The 17,706-nt window shown below is 49.0% G+C and overlaps 1 protein-coding gene across 1 annotated transcript in view; it reads left to right on the plus strand.

The window, feature by feature from the left end:
* Positions 1-16,641, plus strand: part of ASIC2 (acid sensing ion channel subunit 2) — a 786,273-nt gene extending 769,632 nt beyond the window's left edge. Inside the window, exons 8-10 of the mRNA XM_060256113.1 lie at positions 6,485-6,564; positions 10,059-10,127; positions 15,675-16,641. Coding sequence (XP_060112096.1) covers positions 6,485-6,564; positions 10,059-10,127; positions 15,675-15,776 — 251 coding nt within the window. The 3' untranslated portion in view covers positions 15,777-16,641. The remainder of the gene's footprint in view (positions 1-6,484; positions 6,565-10,058; positions 10,128-15,674) is intronic.
* Positions 16,642-17,706: the final 1,065 nt, after the last annotated feature.

The following is a 17,706-nucleotide window of genomic DNA, read 5'->3' on the forward strand; positions in this document are numbered from 1 at the left end:
CACGCTTCCACTCTCCCCAGGTTCTTCCCACCCCGTTCCTGCTTCCCCCGGTCTCCCTGCAGCCCCATTTTTCCCACTGCCACTCTTCCCTGCCTTCCCACTCTCCCCGCGGCCCCATTTTCCCCACTGCACTCTCCCCGGGCTCTTCCTTGCCTCCCCCGGTCTCCCTGCGGCCCCATTTTCCCCACTGCACTCTCCCCGGGCTCTTCCCTGCCTCCCCTAGTCTCCCTGCATCCCTATTTTTGCCGCTGCTACTCTCCCTGGGCTCTTCCCTGCCTCCTCCGGTCTCCCTGTGGCCCCATTTTCCCCACTGCACTCTCCCTGGGCTCTTCCCTGCCTTTCCCACTCTCCTCATGGCCCCATTTTCCCCGCTGCTGCTCTCCCCAGGCTCTTCCCACCCTCAAGAGCATGAGAGCGAGTGAGCTGGGGCCGGGCAGCTGGCTGCTGGAAAAAGCAGGCAAGCCTCCATGCTCCCCCCCAAAAAAAATTTATGCCCTGCCCCCCCCCCGAGATTTCTGGCTACAGGGGCTGAGCCTGCAGCAAAAGCAGCCCCCAGCTCCCCCCAGGAGTTAAAGTGTTGGCTGGCCTGGCGCTGCCAGATGCAGAAGAAGGGCTGAGGAGCTGCTGAAGGGCAGATGAGCCTGACAGAGCCGGCTTGTCTGGCTGGCTTTCTCACTTTTTTTTTTCTGCATGCAATTTGGATTTCTGCTCGGGGGGGGGGGAGGAAGTGTCCTGTGCCCGCTGCCCACCACTCAACCAGAGCCCAGACGGAGTTTTGCAATGACTTCCCTTTCCTCCCCACCTGACTTGGCTGAAAGTGCCTTACAAGTTTTCTCTCGCTCCAGAGATGGGTTTCCCTGGGGCTGGGCCGGCAGATGGGGAGGAGGTGGGGCAGGCGGACAAAGAAGAAAACAATGGGGAGGGATCAGATCTCTGTGTTGTGCAGAGAAAAGCTAGCCTTGAAGACTGACACAGGCTGCAAAGCCTGAGCTGTGTTTGGCTTCCTTCCTTCCCCCGTCTCTGGGTTGTGCAGAGAGGCGCTGGGCTGCCTCTCCTTCCTTCTCCCCCTCTCCCAGTGTTAGAGAGAAAAGCTGGCGTCCACTGGCACTTTAGACCCATGAAGTGTTTTTCAGGGTATGAGCTTTCATGTGCCTTGCAGTATGTTCTTTTGGAGAGATTTCCCAGGAGTCCTGGGTGGCAAAGAAGGGGTATGTGTTTTTTTCAGCTGGGAGGGGCGGGAAGTGGGCATTCCAGTAGCTATTTTTTTACCAAACAACTCCTAAGCAGAATTGTTGCTGGCTGGGGTAATCTGGCTGCCCCCCCCCCCCGCTTTTTCCCTCTTTCTTTCTTTTTCCGTCTGCAAGAGATGCTCTGTCTGTATTCTTGGTGCTGGGGGTGGGGGGAAGCAACAGTGGGAGGGTTTCTAGTGCCCTGGCCCCACTGGTGGACATTCTGGTGCTTTTTGGGCATTGTATGAGAGAATTTTGGACTGGATGGTCCACTGGTCTGATCCAACATGGCTTCTCTTATGTTCTTTTTTTCCATGTCTTTCTTTTCCTTTCCTTTCCTTCCATTTCATTCTTTCCCTTTTTTTCTTTCCTCCATTTTTACTGGATGAAACTTTTCTGTTCATCATACTGTTGCAGAGCTCTGTCAATGAAAAATTGGCACCCCCAGTTGTAGCCAGCTGACCTTTCTATGAGATTTCTGTGTGAGTGAGAGTTAGAGGTGTGGGGCAGAAAAAGATTATTGGAGATTACTGCTGTATATCTCAACAGCACTGGGAGTGATGGTACTATGAACTTGGCACCATTTTACTGGTCCTGCTTTTAACGGCTGTCTGACACCAAAATTAAACTACTCCTGGGGTGCAGTCACACGTACCATTAAAAGCGGGTGTGTAGCTCTCAAATCTGAACCGCTGAATATTGATTCGATGCAGGGCAGTTCAGACGAGCATCCAAGAATGCGATTCATTCTGTTGTTGCTCGATCAGACATTCAGTACTATCAACGCTCTTTTCTTGGAGCATGCTTAATCAGATGGTGATTGCTGGGAGGGGGGGGCATTGAACATGCGCCCAACTGTTTGGAGCTGGGAAATCAAACCTTGCTTCAGAGGCAGGGGGGAAGGGGGAAAGTTTCCGGAATTAACGTTGCCGATTCAAACCAAGGAACTGCCAGGAACTGCCACAATGAAAAAAAAGATTTCTTTCCTGTTCTGAATAGTGGGATAACATTCCCCCCCCCCCCCCGATCCTGTCTTGATTGGAGAAGCAGAAGCAGATTCCTGGATGATCTGGCAATGCGCATGTCTGCTGGGGCTTTTTTTTTTTTTTAAGTGGGGGGCAGTATCGCGCGTGAGCTGTCCAAACAGCAAAAAGCCGATCTTGTGCCGCTGTTTTGAAAAAGGGCCGGACTTTCTGTGCTGTCAAATTAATGCGCCATTCAGGCGTAGCAAGCCTGGATGACGCTCGATTGCCAGATGTGGATGTCTGAACGAACACATTTAATCCGTCAGCCAGACGGAGCTGTGTTGCCGCTAATGGTACGTCTGACTGTACCCCTGTAGATATTTAAAAGGATGAAAGAAGTTCACTGGCTAAATATCTGCACAAGAGGTTGCTTTTAAAGCACTAAAAAGCTGCAAGCCCCTCATAAATATCCTTTTTGGGATAACTGCAGAAAAGCTTGTATGAACCTTATATAACTTGAAATTAATTCATTAATTGCAGTACAATTCTCTGCTACCTTTCGCAGCAATTTCCCAGAGTTTCAGTCAAGGAAAAGTATGAAAAATAGCTGTCAAAAGATTTTCTTGAAACCAAGCAAGCTTGGTTGTAGCTTGAGGCAGGATTCCAGTAGTAGCAGTTGAAGGAAGGGCCTACTAAATGTGTCAGCATATTTTGAGGTACAGCAGCTGCCAGGGCCCAGTGTGGGTGGTACACAGCACTGGCATTCTTGATGGCAATGGCAACAACACTTCCAACTGCATACACTGGCCGGTGCTGTTGAGGAAGGGATGTGTGGGTGGTGCAGGCAATTGAACATGGGCATTAGGAGTGCTTGCAAGCTGAAGAAGAACACACAAACAGATAGGTCCATGCAGGTGTGAGGGTGGAAAGAGAGGACCCTGGGAATGTATGAAAAAGTTGCAGACCACCCACTTTCCACCCCCATTTTGGCTCAGCATGAGTTTCAGAGAGATTTTTCTGGAAACGAAGTTACTTCAGAAGAAGCAGGTTTGAGGGAGTGCCCTGGAAGTTTGGGAAACCCTGGATCAGTGAAAAACCCCCTGGTCTTTGCCCCCCAGTCTGTGTACATGGAGGATTGGCTACATCAGGGGTGTGCGGCCTAATATGCAAAGGAGTTCCTGCTGCAAAAAAAAGCCCCGAGTACAAGTGTACAAGCTGTACAAGCTGCTAGACTGTACAGTGGGTTCAGCCATTCTTCCTTTATAAGGAAAAGCAGCTTTTCATGAGCCCATAACGGGGCTATAAAAATTCAGTGTGAAAAGAGACACGTTTGCATTAAATTCAGATTTCATTTTCAAACCACGTTAATTGAAAATGCAGAAACGTGTTATAGCCGACACTTTTAAAAAAATCTGATTTAAAGTTTTAAAATCTAATGGGTTTGAACTTTTTTAATGGTTGATTTTTGTCCACTCTGCTGCAAAGCTGCTGGGGGGGGGGGGGTGGAGGAGAGGCTTTAGTTTAGCTTGCTGTCGGAATAGATGCTTATATGAGGTCATACATTTTGTGAGTTTTGACATTCTTTGAGCAGCGATTGTTTGTTGTTATTATTATTATTATTTATATTCCGCCCATTCCCCCATAGGGGCTCAGGGTGGAGCACAACATAAATAATAAAATCATATAATAATAAAAGTCAATTACAGGTTTCAATAGAACAAAATAGCCTGGCAGAACACTATGAGATGGTGCAGCAAATCAGTGCAATAAGATAGTACAGTAGGGGAGGCCAACCGATCTAATGGGTAGCTGCCCGTCGCCTCACCCGAAGACCTGGCGGAACAGCTCCATTTTAAAAGGCCCCATGAAAGGCTAACAAGCCAGGTAGAGCCCGGATCTCTATAGGCAGCTGATTCCACCAGGTTGGGGCCCAGAACTGAGAAAGATACAACTTAGCAACTAACCTGAACCACAAATTCATTAGGTAGCCTTAGGGCTGATTCACACATTACAAAGACATTGAGTTCTCAACCTCCAGGTGGCACCTGGAGATCTCCTACTGTTACAGTTGATTTCCAAATGACAGAGATCAGTTCCCCTGGAGAAAATGGCCGCTTTGGGGGTGGGCTGTATAGCATTATACTCTGTTGAGGTCTCTCCCCTCCCCAAACTCCATGGCCTTCAGGCTCCACCCCTCCAAATCTCCGGATATTTCACAACATAAAGCTGGCAACCATGTTCTGGAGTTCCATGCCTCCTATGTGCTTGCAGCAGGGCTTTTTTTGTAGCAGGAACTCCTTTGCATATTAGACCACATCCCCTGATGTAGCACATCATCCTGGAGCTTACAGTAGGCCCTGTAAGAAGAGCCCTGTAAGCTCTTGGAGAATTGGCTACATCAGGGGTGTGTGGCCTAGTATGTAAAGGAGTTCGTGCTATTAAAAAACCCCCCGCTTGCAGGTCCAATTCAGATTGGGACTATGATGCATGGTGAGACAGAGACCTGTTAGAAACACACCTTCTGGAGTTCCGTGGCTCCCAGGTATGCACAGACCAGATTCAGATCAGGGCCTTTAACCCTTCTCCCTGTGCCATTTTCCTGACCTGAATGGCCCCAGGGATCTGGGGAAAATTAGATATACTGATGGGTTACATATCAGTGTCCCCAAAGGGGCAAAATAGCAGCTCTCCGTGGGATTTTCAGGTCAGGGAAACGATGCTGGGAGGGAAGGAGAGGTTTTCTCACCACGCACCACAGTCCCAATCTGAATTGGGCCAGCAAGCACATAGGAGGTACACAACTCCAGGATGTGTCTTTGTAACGAGTTGGCAAGCATCTCAGTCTCAGCCCCTCCCTGCCCACCCCACCCACCCAGAAGGCAACATACTGAAAATAATAACAATCTGCTAGAGAGAGCAGTTGCAAAGGTTATTGCAATAATGAAGTGCTTTGAGCATGCTATAAAAAATGCTGTCTTGTTATTATTTAATGTCAGGATTTGGGTTTCAGATTAGCTAGTTTACTGTTGATTGATTCTCTTTGTATCTTGGCCTTCTTCCAAGACATTCAGAACACTGGTGGGGTTTTAACTTCCCAGCAGTGCTGTGAAGGGGAATTTGAACCCGGGTCTTCAGTATACTTGCAACACACACCCCAGATCCTGATGCCAGGTTTTCTGAATGCTGTGGAGAGGATGGAGTTCTCCAGATCTGGAGGACAAACAAATGCAAATAACGCAAGCTCTAAAAAGTATTTTAACTGCTAGGATGCAACCTCTGACCATGATACTCCTGGTTCAGTTCTCAAATTCTGTTACCGCAGAGATGCCCAGCAAAGAATGGAGACCACAGGACAGTGGGCTCTGGCTGGTTTTGGGGGATAGAATGAACAGTTGTTCCTCTTTTCCCTGAGTCTGAACACACACGTTGGAAAAGGTGCTTCTGAAATTCTCAACTTAATTCCCTAGAATTAAGGAGTCCCCAACCTTTTTGAGCCTGTGGACACCTTTGGAATTCTGACACAGGGTGGTGGGTGCAACCAGAAAATGGCTGCCACAGGAGCTGGAGCCAATAAAAAAATGGCTGAGCAGAAGGTGGAGCCACCCACAAAATGCCAGGGAGCAAGGTAACAGTAACGCTTCGACATTTCAGGCAGAAGTTCTGCTTAACAGGATGCCTTTTAATCAGCACAGCCAATCCTGCTGAGCAGACACCCGACTAGCCCCTCTCGCTTTCTATAAGCACTTGGCGGGCTCCAGGAAAGATGTCCACGGGCTCCATGATCTGAGGTTGTTTGCCATACATCACACTCTTTCTAGATGTTGGATTTATATCCTGCCCTCCACTCCTAATCTCAGAGTGGCTCACAATCTCCTTTAACTTCCTCCCCCCACAACAGACACCCTGTGAGGTAGGTGGGGCTATGAGAGCTCTCCCAGAAGCTGCCCTTTCAAGGACAACTTCTGCGAGAGTTCTGGCTGACCCAAGGCCATTCCAGCAGGTGCAAGTGAAGGAGTGGAGAATCAAACCCGGTTCTCCCAAATAAGAGTCCGCACACTTAACCACTACAATGGAAGAAGGTCTATGAGAGCTATGGCTGACCCAAGGCCATTCCAGCAGCTGCAAGTGGAGGAGTGGGAACCCAAACCCGGTTCTCCTGAATAAGAGTCCGCACACTTAACCACTGCACCAAACTGGCTCTAGCAATTTATATTGCATGGTTATAAAAACATAATGGTTTGCATGGTTACAAAACCTGTTGCATCACAGTGCTCTGCTCTTCTCTCTCAGGTGATATCGGAGGTCAGATGGGCCTTTTTATTGGTGCTAGCATCCTCACCATTCTGGAAATATTTGACTATATCTATGAGGTAAGCGTCGACCCTTTCTCGTCTGGTGTCAGTTAGCTACTGCAGCAGTCAAAGCAGGAGGAGGAGAGAGAGTGTGTCCTCCTTCGTCAGCCTGCTTGGCCCTTCTAATACCTGCCCACTCCTCTTAGCAGCCAGCCACTCTGTGGAGAGAGGAGAGAAAGGAAGGCATAGAAGGAGACAGAATGGGCATGAAGCAGGAGTCAATTGGGGTGGGGGAGAGGTATTGATGCATTTCCTGCATTCTGCAAGGGGTTGGACTAGATGACCCTGGAGGTCCCTTCGAACTCTATGATTCTATGAATAAACAGGGCTTTTTTTGTAGCAGGAACTCCTTTGCATATTAGGCCACACACCCCTGATGTAGCCAGTCCTCTAAGAGGATTAGAGTAGGCCCTGTAAGAAAAGCCCTGTAAACTCTTGGGAGGACTGGCTACATCAGGGGTGTGTGGCCTAATATGCAAAGGAGTTCCTGCTACAAAAAAAGCCCTGTATAAAAATAATAATCCTAATCTTTAGTACCCACTCTTTTTGTATCCCCTTGGTCCCCAGCACCCTCTGCTCACACAAGCCAATTTGTCTCCCTAGTGTTTTGACATTGTTTCCATGGTTAGAATGAGGGCTTTGCTTTAGCAGGAACATGCAGGAACGCAGTTCCGGCTGGCTCGGCATCAGGGGTGTGGCCTGATATGCAAATGAGTCCCTGCTGGTTTCTCTCTACAAAAAAGCCCTGTGTGAAACAATGATGTTGAGGGTGTGACCTAATATGCAAATGAGTTTCTGCTGGGCTTTTTCTACAAAAAAAAACACCCCTGGGTAAAATGCTGGACTGAGATTTGGGAAGACACATGTTCAGATCCCCACTTCTGACAAGACGTTTGTTGGGCGACCTTGGGCCACAATCTCACAGGGCTGTTGGGAGGATAAAACAGAGGAGAAGGGAATAATGTAAGCTGTAAGAACAGGGAGTGAGGTGTTATAAATAATAAAACGCATGCCGGTTGCCATTACAGGCCTTTTCCTGCCTTCTCCCTCTTCCAGTGACCCTGATAGGTTTTGAGTCACTTCAGTTCTATTTATTCTAAACAATGCCTGTGTAAATGTCAGAATGGCCTTCAGACTGCAAGAGTTTGGAAACTAAATCAAGCAGAACCATCAGGCCGCAGCCCACAGCCGCCTCATCACTGTGTTCTCTCTTTCAAGTACCACAGTTTTTTCCCCTCACATCCACCTTGATAGCCGAGAGATCTGTGTGGTCACAATTTGATGCCTCCAAAAGCCACCAAGAACCAGGGCTTTTTTTGTAGCAGGAGCTCCTTTGCATATTAGGCCACACACCTGATGTAGCCAATCCCCCTGGAGCTTCCAGTAGGCCCTGTACGAAGAGCCCTGTAAGGAATTCTAGCAGGACCTCCTTTGCCTATTAGGCCACACCCCCCTGATGTAGCCAATCCCCCTGGAGCTTCCAGTAGGCCCTGTACGAAGAGCCCTGTAAGGAATTCTAGCAGGACCTCCTTTGCCTATTAGGCCACACACCCCTGATGTAGCCAGTCCTCCTGGACCTCACAGTAGGCCCTGTGAGAAGAGCCCTGTAAGGAATTCTAGCAGGACCTCCTTTGCCTGTTAGGCCACACCCCCCTGATGTAGCCAATCCTCCTGGAGCTCACAGTAGGCCCTGTACGAAGAGCCCTGTAAGGAATTCTAGCAGGACCTCCTTTGCCTATTAGGCCACACACCCCTGATGTAGCCAATCCTCCTGGAGCTTCCAGTAGGCCCTGTACGAAGAGCCCTGTAAGGAATTCTAGCAGGACCTCCTTTGCCTATTAGGCCACACACCCCTGATGTAGCCAGTTCTCCTGGAGCTTACAGCAGGCCCTGTCCTAAGAGCCCTGTAAGGAATTCTAGCAGGACCTCCTTTGCCTGTTAGGCCACACACCCCTGATGTAGCCAATCCCCCTGGAGCTTAAAGTAGGCCCTGTACTAAGAGCCCTGTAAGCTCTTGGAGGGTTGGCTACATCAGGGGTGTGTGGCCTAATATGCAAAGGAGTTCCTGATACAAAAAAAAAGCCCTGCCAATAAACTATGTCATTTAACACACAGCGTGAGTCTTGACCAGAGGTGGCCAAACTGTGGCTCAGGAGCCACATGCGGCTCTTTCACACATATTGTGTGGCTCTTGAAGCCCTCACTGCCCCGTTGGCTGGCTTAGAGAAGGCATTTGTCTCTTTAAATCGCTTAAAGCTAGCTGGCAACTTGGAGAATGCATTTAAAGTTGAAGTTGCTTTCTTTCCACCTCTCCCTCACTCCTGTTTGCTTTTCTTTCTCCCTCCCTCCCTGTCTTGTGACTCTCAAACATCTGATGCTCATGTCTTGTGGCTCTTAGACAACTGATGTTTATTCTATGTGGCTCTTACATTAAGCAAGTTTGGCCACCCCTGGTCTAGACGTGATGTTGACTGAAAAGACAAAAGGGATGTAGCTGGAGGTTGGTCACCAGCCAGAACTAGAGGGAAAGTGTCTCTGTTGCCAGATACATTTGCTCATGTGGTGGCTGCGGATCTCCTGGGATAACAACTGATCTCCAGGCCACAGAGATGACTTCCCCTGGACAAAATGGCCGCTTTGGAAAGTGGACTCTATGGCATTATAGCCCACTGAAGTCCCTCTCTTCCCCAAACTCTACCCTCCTGAGGCTCCACCTCCAAAATCTCCAGATATTTCCCAACCTGGAGCTGGTAACCCCACCAGTACATGAAGAAAGACTTGTAGATCGAGCAGGCCTCAGATTCAACAGGAACTCAGCTCCTGAACCTTTTTGAGGGTCTCCCCCCCCCCACCTGCCCATTGAATAATAGGTGCAGCTTTGTAACAATTCCTGGATTAGAAGAGCGGACAGCTGGGCGGCCACCAGGGGCTTTGTCATTAACCCCTGGAGAAGCGCACGCCACCCTTTCTCCACTCCTTACGTGATTTGGGGCGGTGGGTGGCTTGCTGGCCTTTTGACTGGAGGGGATGCTCCAGGAGAGCCCCAGACGAGCGAGGCCTACTTGGGCTGGTTGGATCACTAGTCAGGCCAAGCAGGCCTTGCTCGCCTGGGGCTCTCCTTTCTAGTATTGGGTTGCTTTTGGCTGGGGGGGGGCATATGCTAATGAGTTATGCTAATGAGCTTCACCACCTATTTTTCTACAAAGCAACCCCTGAGTTTGAGGTCTTCCAAAAGGAAGTCTTCTCCTCTCTGCCTACTGTTTTGTCCTTTCTAAGCAGCGGAAGAAATTTCCCATGGCTTCATCTTGTTCCTTATCTTGGGTTCTTATGCCAGTTGTGTTCTCTGCAAAGGTATTGCCAGGTGGAGGTAGTTTCCATGAAGGAGAAGAAGCCAGGCAGAGAGCGAGCCTGATTCAAAGTCAGTGCCTGTTTCCCTTGTGTTCCGATACGGATGTTCTGTGCCAGGGGTCTGTTGGGCCTGAGAGCATAAGCCTGTCTCCCATCTCTTGCAGCTGATCAAGGAGAAGTTGTTAGACTTTCTGGGCCAGGAGGAGGAGGAAGGAAGCCATGATGAGAATGTGGTAAGTATTCCACCCCACGTTATCGTGGGCCTTAACTTTAAAACGTAAAGGTAGTCCCCTGTGCGAGCACCGAGTCATTACCGACCCCCAGGGTGATGTCAGTTCACACTATTTTCTTGGCAGACTTTTAGTGGAGTGGTTTGCCATTGCCTTCCCCAGTCATCTCCACTTTCCCCCCAGCAAGCTGGGTACTCCTTGTACCGACCTCGGAAGGATGGAAGGCTGAGTCAGCCTTGAGTCAGCTACCTGAATCCACCCACCTTCCGCCGAGATCAAACTAAGGTTTTGAGCAGAGCTTGGACTGCAGTACTCTTACCGCTCTGCGCCACGGGGCTCTTGCCTTAACTTCAGAGAATGCGAAAGCAGAAGTCAGCGCAAGCAGCACTGGCGCATTGCCCTGCAAGACAGAGGGAAGACCCAGGGGCTTGACATGGTTTGGGGACCCATGCCCTCTGCCCTGCCAAAGGAAAGGCAGTTCGCACATGCTTAGGAGCACTCTTCTTGCCTTTTACTTCATGCCTTTCAAAGTGGAATGCTGACATTTTGAAAAGTTTGGGGGCTTGAGTCCAGGATCAGATAGCAGAACGTGGTGCAGCCAGGTACTCTGTGGAGGCTTCCTGAAGTTAAGGTGAGGGGAAAGGGGTGACATGTAATTTCTGGAAAATAAAGGCGCAGGGATACCTACCTGCCGTGCTTTTGGGCCTTCAAGCCCAACCCTTCCCTCCCTCCTCCCTCCCTCCCTCTCCTTCCTCGCCTCCCTCCCTCCTTCCTTCCTCCCTCTCCTTCCTCCCTTCCTTGCCTCCCTCCCTCCTTCCTTCCCCTAATCTAATGCATCTTAATAAAATTCAATTAAAATCCCTGCAATTATTCCATTAAAAGCTCAGCTGTGTAAAGTGTCCAAGGATGTCACTCCCAACTCCTGCCCAGGGAGTCTCCTCCACAAAGCGGGCACACCCGAAGAAAATGATTGGCTGGGCAGGCTACCGTTCATGAGGAACATTAATCACGGGTGTGAGACCTTTGCATTTGTCAGTGGTGCAGGGAATGCACTCTGCTCCTATTCAGAGGTGCTCTCTCCTTCCTCAGCCTAATGTTCATATGTTGCTCTGGACATTTTCAGACTTCACCCAAGTTATCCTAGTCAACAATTCAAGAGTGGCAACAGTCCATGAGAAAAGAATTCACAAGGGCAGTCAAATAAGACCTCTGTTAGATCAACCAAGCTTCACTCTGAGCTTTGAATAACGGGAAACTCTTCATTCTTCTGGCCCCGCTGGTGGACCTCCTGACGGCACCTGAATCTGGGCCACTTTTGGACAAAGAGTGTTGGACTGGATGGGCCACCGGCCTGATCCAAGATGTCTAGATTTTCAAAAGAAATATGGCTCAAAACTACTTCTGAGAGAAAGCACCACTATTAAGTCTCATGTGAAAATTTATTTCATCCCTGAGAAACAGAGGAAACTTTGGGCAGACAAACTCTGTTAGAATCAGTGTTCCCTCTAAGCCCGAGGTGGCCAAATTTGCTTAATGTGAGAGCCGCATCGAATAAATGTCAGATGTTTGAGAGCCACGAGACAGGAAGGAAGGAAGGAAATAGATGGGGGAGGGATAGAGAGGTGGAAAGAAAGCAATTTTAACTTTAAATGTATTCTCCAAGCCGTTGGCTTGTCTTGGAGAAGTGATTTAAAGAAACAAATGCCTTCTCCAAGCTGGCCGATGGGGTGGTGGGGGCTTCAAGAGCCACACAATATGTGTGAAAGAGCCACACGTGGCTCCTGAGCCACAGTTTGGCCACCCCTGCTCTAAATTGAGCGAGCATGAGCTAGCTCACAGATTTTAAGCCTCCAGCTCACACATTTTTGTCTTAGCTCAGGAAGGATGACCCCAGAGCACAATAATTTGTGCAGTAGCTCTCAACTCTAATACCAGTAACTCACAAAGTAGAATTTTTGCTCACAAGACTCTGCAGCTTAGAGGGAACATTGGTTAGAACCATTTAGGAGCTGAAGGATACTTTGCTGAGAATAAGCCCGAAGCAAATAACAAGGGACTTACTTCTGACCTTCCTAGGGTTGGTCCCTCATTCATGTATTTGATGCTCAGGCCAAATAAATGAATACCTCCTTAAACGGCTGCAAGGCTGGGTTTAGCAGTAAGCTTTGTGTGAAACTACTGTGGTTCACAGAAGTGTGCCGGGACAGAAAATGGAAGTTCTCCGTCTGGAAATATAAAAAGAAGTCAATTGTGCTCCGATGCTGCTAATCAAGCAAATTATACCTTCGTGGATCAGATGAAATTTTTAAAATGTGTTTTCTGTCCACAATGATTGCAGAAGGGGGGGGGGGACTTTTCAGAAATCCTGACTCCTTTTTTGAGCTAAACGGTAGTTACAGCCAACCTGTAATCTTGAAGGTAGATTATACCCATCGTGGAACACCGTGACAAAAGACAGATTGGATTAAGTGGTCCCCAGAGCCCTGAGCGCATGGTCTCTCTGTGCATTCAGTCAGTGTGCAGAGGAGGAGAGCGCACATGAGCACATCAGCAGTGTGCCTACACATGGAGAAAGTGTGCTCATGTATGTTCTCTTCCTGTGATTTAGGGAAACTGCTTTCCAAAAAAAGGTGTGGGAGGGAAGGTTAGGTCCTCTGTCCTCACACGTTCTGGTCCTGATCCAGATCCAAATCAGGCTCTACCGTGCCTGAGAACTAAGGATTTGATTTATATCCCACCGTCTCCGCCAAAGCAGGCTCAGGGTGGCTCACAACAATAAGCAGATCATAGTAACAAGACAATTCACTCAATTTAACATTTAAACAATTCATCAGATCTACAGGATGATGGAGATAATATTGGATTTATATCCTGCCCTCCACTCCGAAGAGTCTCAGAGCAGCTCACAATCTCCTTTCCCTTCCTCCCCCACAACAGACAGCCTGTGAGGTGGGTGGGGCTGAGAGAGCTCTCACAGCAGCTGCCCTTTCAAGGACAACCTCTGCCAGAGCTATGGCTGACCCAAGGCCATTCCAGCAGGTGCAAGTGGAAGAGTGGGGAATCAAACCCGGTTCGCCCAGATAAGAGTCTGCACACTTAACCACTACACCAAACTAGCAATTATAACAAATTAAAACAGTTTTGGTGCTAATATCACTTAGTTTCCAGTGGCATTCAGTGCTCTTGGGTATCCTTTTTTGCTACTATATCAGCAATTCAGTTCAAGGCAAGCCGAAATAATGTTGTCTTGCAGGCCTTGCGGAACTGGGTGAGGTTCTGCAAGGCTCTAACTTCTTCCCGCAGTTGGTTCCTCCAAGTTGGGAAATACCTGGAGATTTTGGGGGTGGAGCCGGTGGAGAGCGGGGTTTGGAGAGGGGAGGGACTTCAGTGGGGTAGAATGCCACAGAGTCCACCTTCTAGAGCAGCCATTTTTCTGAAGGAGAACTGATCTCTGTTGCCTGGAGACCAGCTGTAATCCCAGGAGATCTCCAGCCACCTCCTGGAGACTGGCAACCCTACTAGTGAGAACTGAGTTCCTAGCAGGGAATATCTCATAGAAAGTCATGAAGGTGGCCCATAAGAACTTTATAACATTTGAATTGGCTCTGAGAGAGAAAATGTAATATGGGCATGATCCAGCCAAAATTATACGTTTTTAAAATCTCATCGATTTCCATGGAGAGTGAAGTGCGTGCTTAAATCTCTCCCACGGAAATATCACGCCAGGCATATTTTTATAGCCAATTTTCCTGAACTTCAGGTTGAACAAATTATCCTATTCAAACTGTCAAGAGTCAGAAAACTGAAAAGGGATTTGCTTTTCAGAACTTAAACCAACACCACACCACCACCACCTGGAAAATGCACCATTCAGAAATGCAGTGGTTCAAAGTGCAAAATTGTTGACTGTTTCTTGAGGAAAATGTCATGACTTCCATTTTTAAAAAATAAGATTACAATCCCATTGATTTCAGCCAAAGAGATTAACGTTAAGTGCCTAATCCCCTCCATTAAAATCAATTAGGATTTAAGCACTTTATGATTGGATCTTGTCCAACATTCATACTAACTGCTGCCTAAACACGCATTTTGGCACTGAGATTATCTTCAAACAACACATACATAGAACGTACAATTGGCGTTCAGATTTGGTTCCAATTTCTAAATTTCTTCCTGAAATCTGCAACACGGATCTGGAATTCAAGATTTAAAATTCGAAGAGTACGTTTAGAAGGATGCAAAGTATTTTGAGCCGTTCATATTTTGAATCCATACTGTTGGATTTCGAAACCCAAAAGCAATTTGCTTTTCATAATCCCTTCTCACAAAAACTGTCAGGCTGAGCTTGAACCATTGACTGTTGCTTTGCGGATCACCTAGTAGTTTATGGCTAAGAGAGTTTGGAATTGGAGTCTTTCTGGATCATGCCAAGCATTGCTAGCTCTAGGGTGGGAAATACCCAGGGACCTTGGGGGTGGAGCCTGGGTAGGATGGGGCTTGGGGAGGGGAAAGACCTCAGCTGGAGCCAGTTTGGTGAAGTGGTTAAGTCTGCAGACTCTTATGTGGGAGAACCGAGTTTGATTCCCCACTCCTCCACTTGCAGCTGCTGGAATGGCCTTGGGTCAGCCATAGCTCTCTCAGAGTTGTCCTTGAAAGGGCAGCTTCTGTGAGAGTTCTCTCAGCTCCACCCCTACCTGGTCCTGATCTTGATTTGGGGGAGGGATGGTGGCTCAGTGGCAGAGCATCTGCTTGGTAAGCAAAAGGTCCCAGGTTCAATCCCTGGCATCTCCAACTAAAAAGATCCAGGCAAGTAGGCGTGAAAAACCTCAGTTTGAGACCCTGGAGAGCCACTGCCAGTCTGAGTAGACAATACTGACTTTGATGGACTGAGGGTCCAATTCAGTATAAGGCCACTTCATATGTTCATATCAGTACCTCACAGGGTGTTTGTTGTGGGAGAGGAAGATAAAGGAGATTGTGAGCCGCTCTGAGGCTCTTGAGATTTAGAGTGGAGGGTGGGATATAAATCCAATATCAACATCTACCTCACAGGGTGTCTGTTGCTGGGGAGGAAGGGAAAAGAGATTGTGAGCCGCTCTGAGACTCTTTGGAGTGGAGGGCGGGATATAAATCCAATATCTTCATCTACCTCACAGGGTGTCTGTTGTGGGGGAGGAAGGGAAAGGAGATTGTGAGCCGCTCTGAGACTCTTCGGAGTGGAGGGCGGGATATAAATCCAATATCTTCATCTACCTCACAGGGTGTTTGTTATGGGGGAGGAAGGGAAAGGAGATTGTGAGCCACTCTGAGGCTCTTGAGATTTAGAGTGGAGGGTGGGATATAAATCTGGTATCTTCTTCTATATCATGCTATAATATTCATCCTCCAGAGCAGCCATTTTCTCCATCTTGGTCGTCCAGAGATCAATTGTAATAGCAGAAGCTTTCCAGCTACCACCTGGAGGTTGACAACCATAATTCCATGCCCCTGAAAACTACTCCAGCTTCTTTCTCTCTCTCTCTCTGTCTCCCTCCCCCCCCCCCTCTGCAGAGCACGTGCGATCCTTTGCCAAATCACTCGGACCCCATCAGCCACACTGTGACAGTCCCCCTGCAGACGACGCTGGGCACGCTGGAAGAGATCGCGTGCTGACCACACCCTCCCCGGGCCCCACGCACGAACTCTCTCCCCAAGAGCCAGGGAGCAGCGCGCAGGTTCGCCGCAACGGGGGTGGGGGAAAACGGCTGAGGAACCCGCTATGCATCCAACTCTTCTCTTTCTCTTTTTTTGCCAAAATCCAGCAAGAGATGCCTTGGACTCGATAGCGTCACCCCTGTCCGTGTGGAGATGGGAGGAGAGGGAGGGGAGGGGTCGTCTCCACCGGCAGAGCTCGTGTCCCGGTATCTGAACTGTACAAACCGGACGACCGAGAAGCCGCCATTTCCTAGACTGCCAACCAACTGTACAGAAGAAGCCTGCATGCCAGTCCTTTTGATGGCAAGATCTCCCTCTTTTGTTTTTCTTTACGAGCCACGTCTCTGTCTAAAAGCTGTCTGGGTTTTTTCCCCCCCAATATGATGGAGAAGGCCACGGCACGAGTTCACCATTACTTCAAAACTCCACGGGCCAAGTTAGAATAAAGGGGGAGGGATCAAAGATCCCGCTTCACGGACCACCGCCCCCCCCCCCCCCCGTTTTTTGTCTAAAATCCACAACTGGGGTCACAGAGCTCAAGCTTTGTGTGGGTTCGGCCATGGGTCACGAAGGTGAGCAGGACCCGGTGAAACAGCTTGCCTCATCTACCGCCAGGAATATCTTTCCCCCCACACGCACACCTATACACACAAACACCTGCCCCATTGGCACACATTCAGCCACAGCTACTGTTGTCATCAGGCCAGCGTGTAAAACGGCGTGTTTCAGGACTGGGGGGTGGGGAGGCCGAGTCCCACAGCCTGCCCACCCTAACCTGCTTCCTCATTCTTAACAGTGCTATTAAAGGTGGTCTTGTGGAAGGGGCCCATTTGTGTCGTTTGTCTCATTTCCACCCTCACAGACGCTTGGCGAGAGCTTGAGGGGAGGGCTTTGTATGGGGGCGGGAGTTCCAAAACTACATGCTTTTATTCTGTTTCCCCTTACCCACAAAATGGGAAACCAAACCTCCTTTTAAGGCTATTTGTCATCATCCTCTTGAAAAGGTTAACTAAATTTTGTCATCTTTCGTTAACTGAGCATTGGGAGGAAAGGCAGCGTGGTACAGCCTGATCTTTGAAGCCAAGCAGGGTCAGGAACTGGAAGGAAGACCACCAAGGAAGACTCTGCAGAGGAAAGCCATGGCAAACCACCTCTGCTTGTCACTGAACTTGAGAGCCCCTTGCTGGGGTCACCAGAAGTCGGCTGCCGTTTGAGGACACTTCACACACACACGCAGTTGACCAGCCACGGTAACATGATCATAAGCAGCCACAGCTGCATCACCCCAACAGCCACTATCAACCGCATCGTGTTGGCCAACACGATGGCATGAATGGTGCCCACTCATGATGTCACTGTGGCTGCTCATGATGATGTCACTATGTTGATTCAGCTAATTTGATTTACTGAAGCTCAGTGTCGTCTCAGGCGACTCTGTGGACTCACGTGATCTCAACAGCATTTCAGTCGAACACCTTCCAACAGAAATGGGGTGAAAAGAAAATGGAGCGGGTATGAACAGCTGTGGGGAAGCCACCCCACCCCACTTTCAAACGAAAGGCAAAATTTGTGGTGACGGAAAACATTCTGGGTTGGACACAGACAAAATACCGTATTCCGTTCTTGCAAGCAGTGCTGGATTAAACCCCGTGGAGGCCCCTGGGCAGTCAAAATCTTGGGGGTCCTCCTTGCAAATCATCTCAGAGTCTGAACGCCTGCCCCACTGCAGCCCGCAACCACCTTCTCAAAAGCCCCTCTGACTAAGCTGCAGGGGAGAGGCCAAGAGAGGCAAACTTGGCAACAACAGCAGCTGCCGCACCAGGCAAGTCAGGCAAAGAGCGGCTCAGTTACTGGCTGCCCATACAGGCTGGGAGGGCTGCAAGCAGGG

Source organism: Heteronotia binoei, chromosome 15, assembly GCF_032191835.1.
Source record: "Heteronotia binoei isolate CCM8104 ecotype False Entrance Well chromosome 15, APGP_CSIRO_Hbin_v1, whole genome shotgun sequence".
NCBI lineage: Eukaryota > Metazoa > Chordata > Lepidosauria > Squamata > Gekkonidae > Heteronotia > Heteronotia binoei.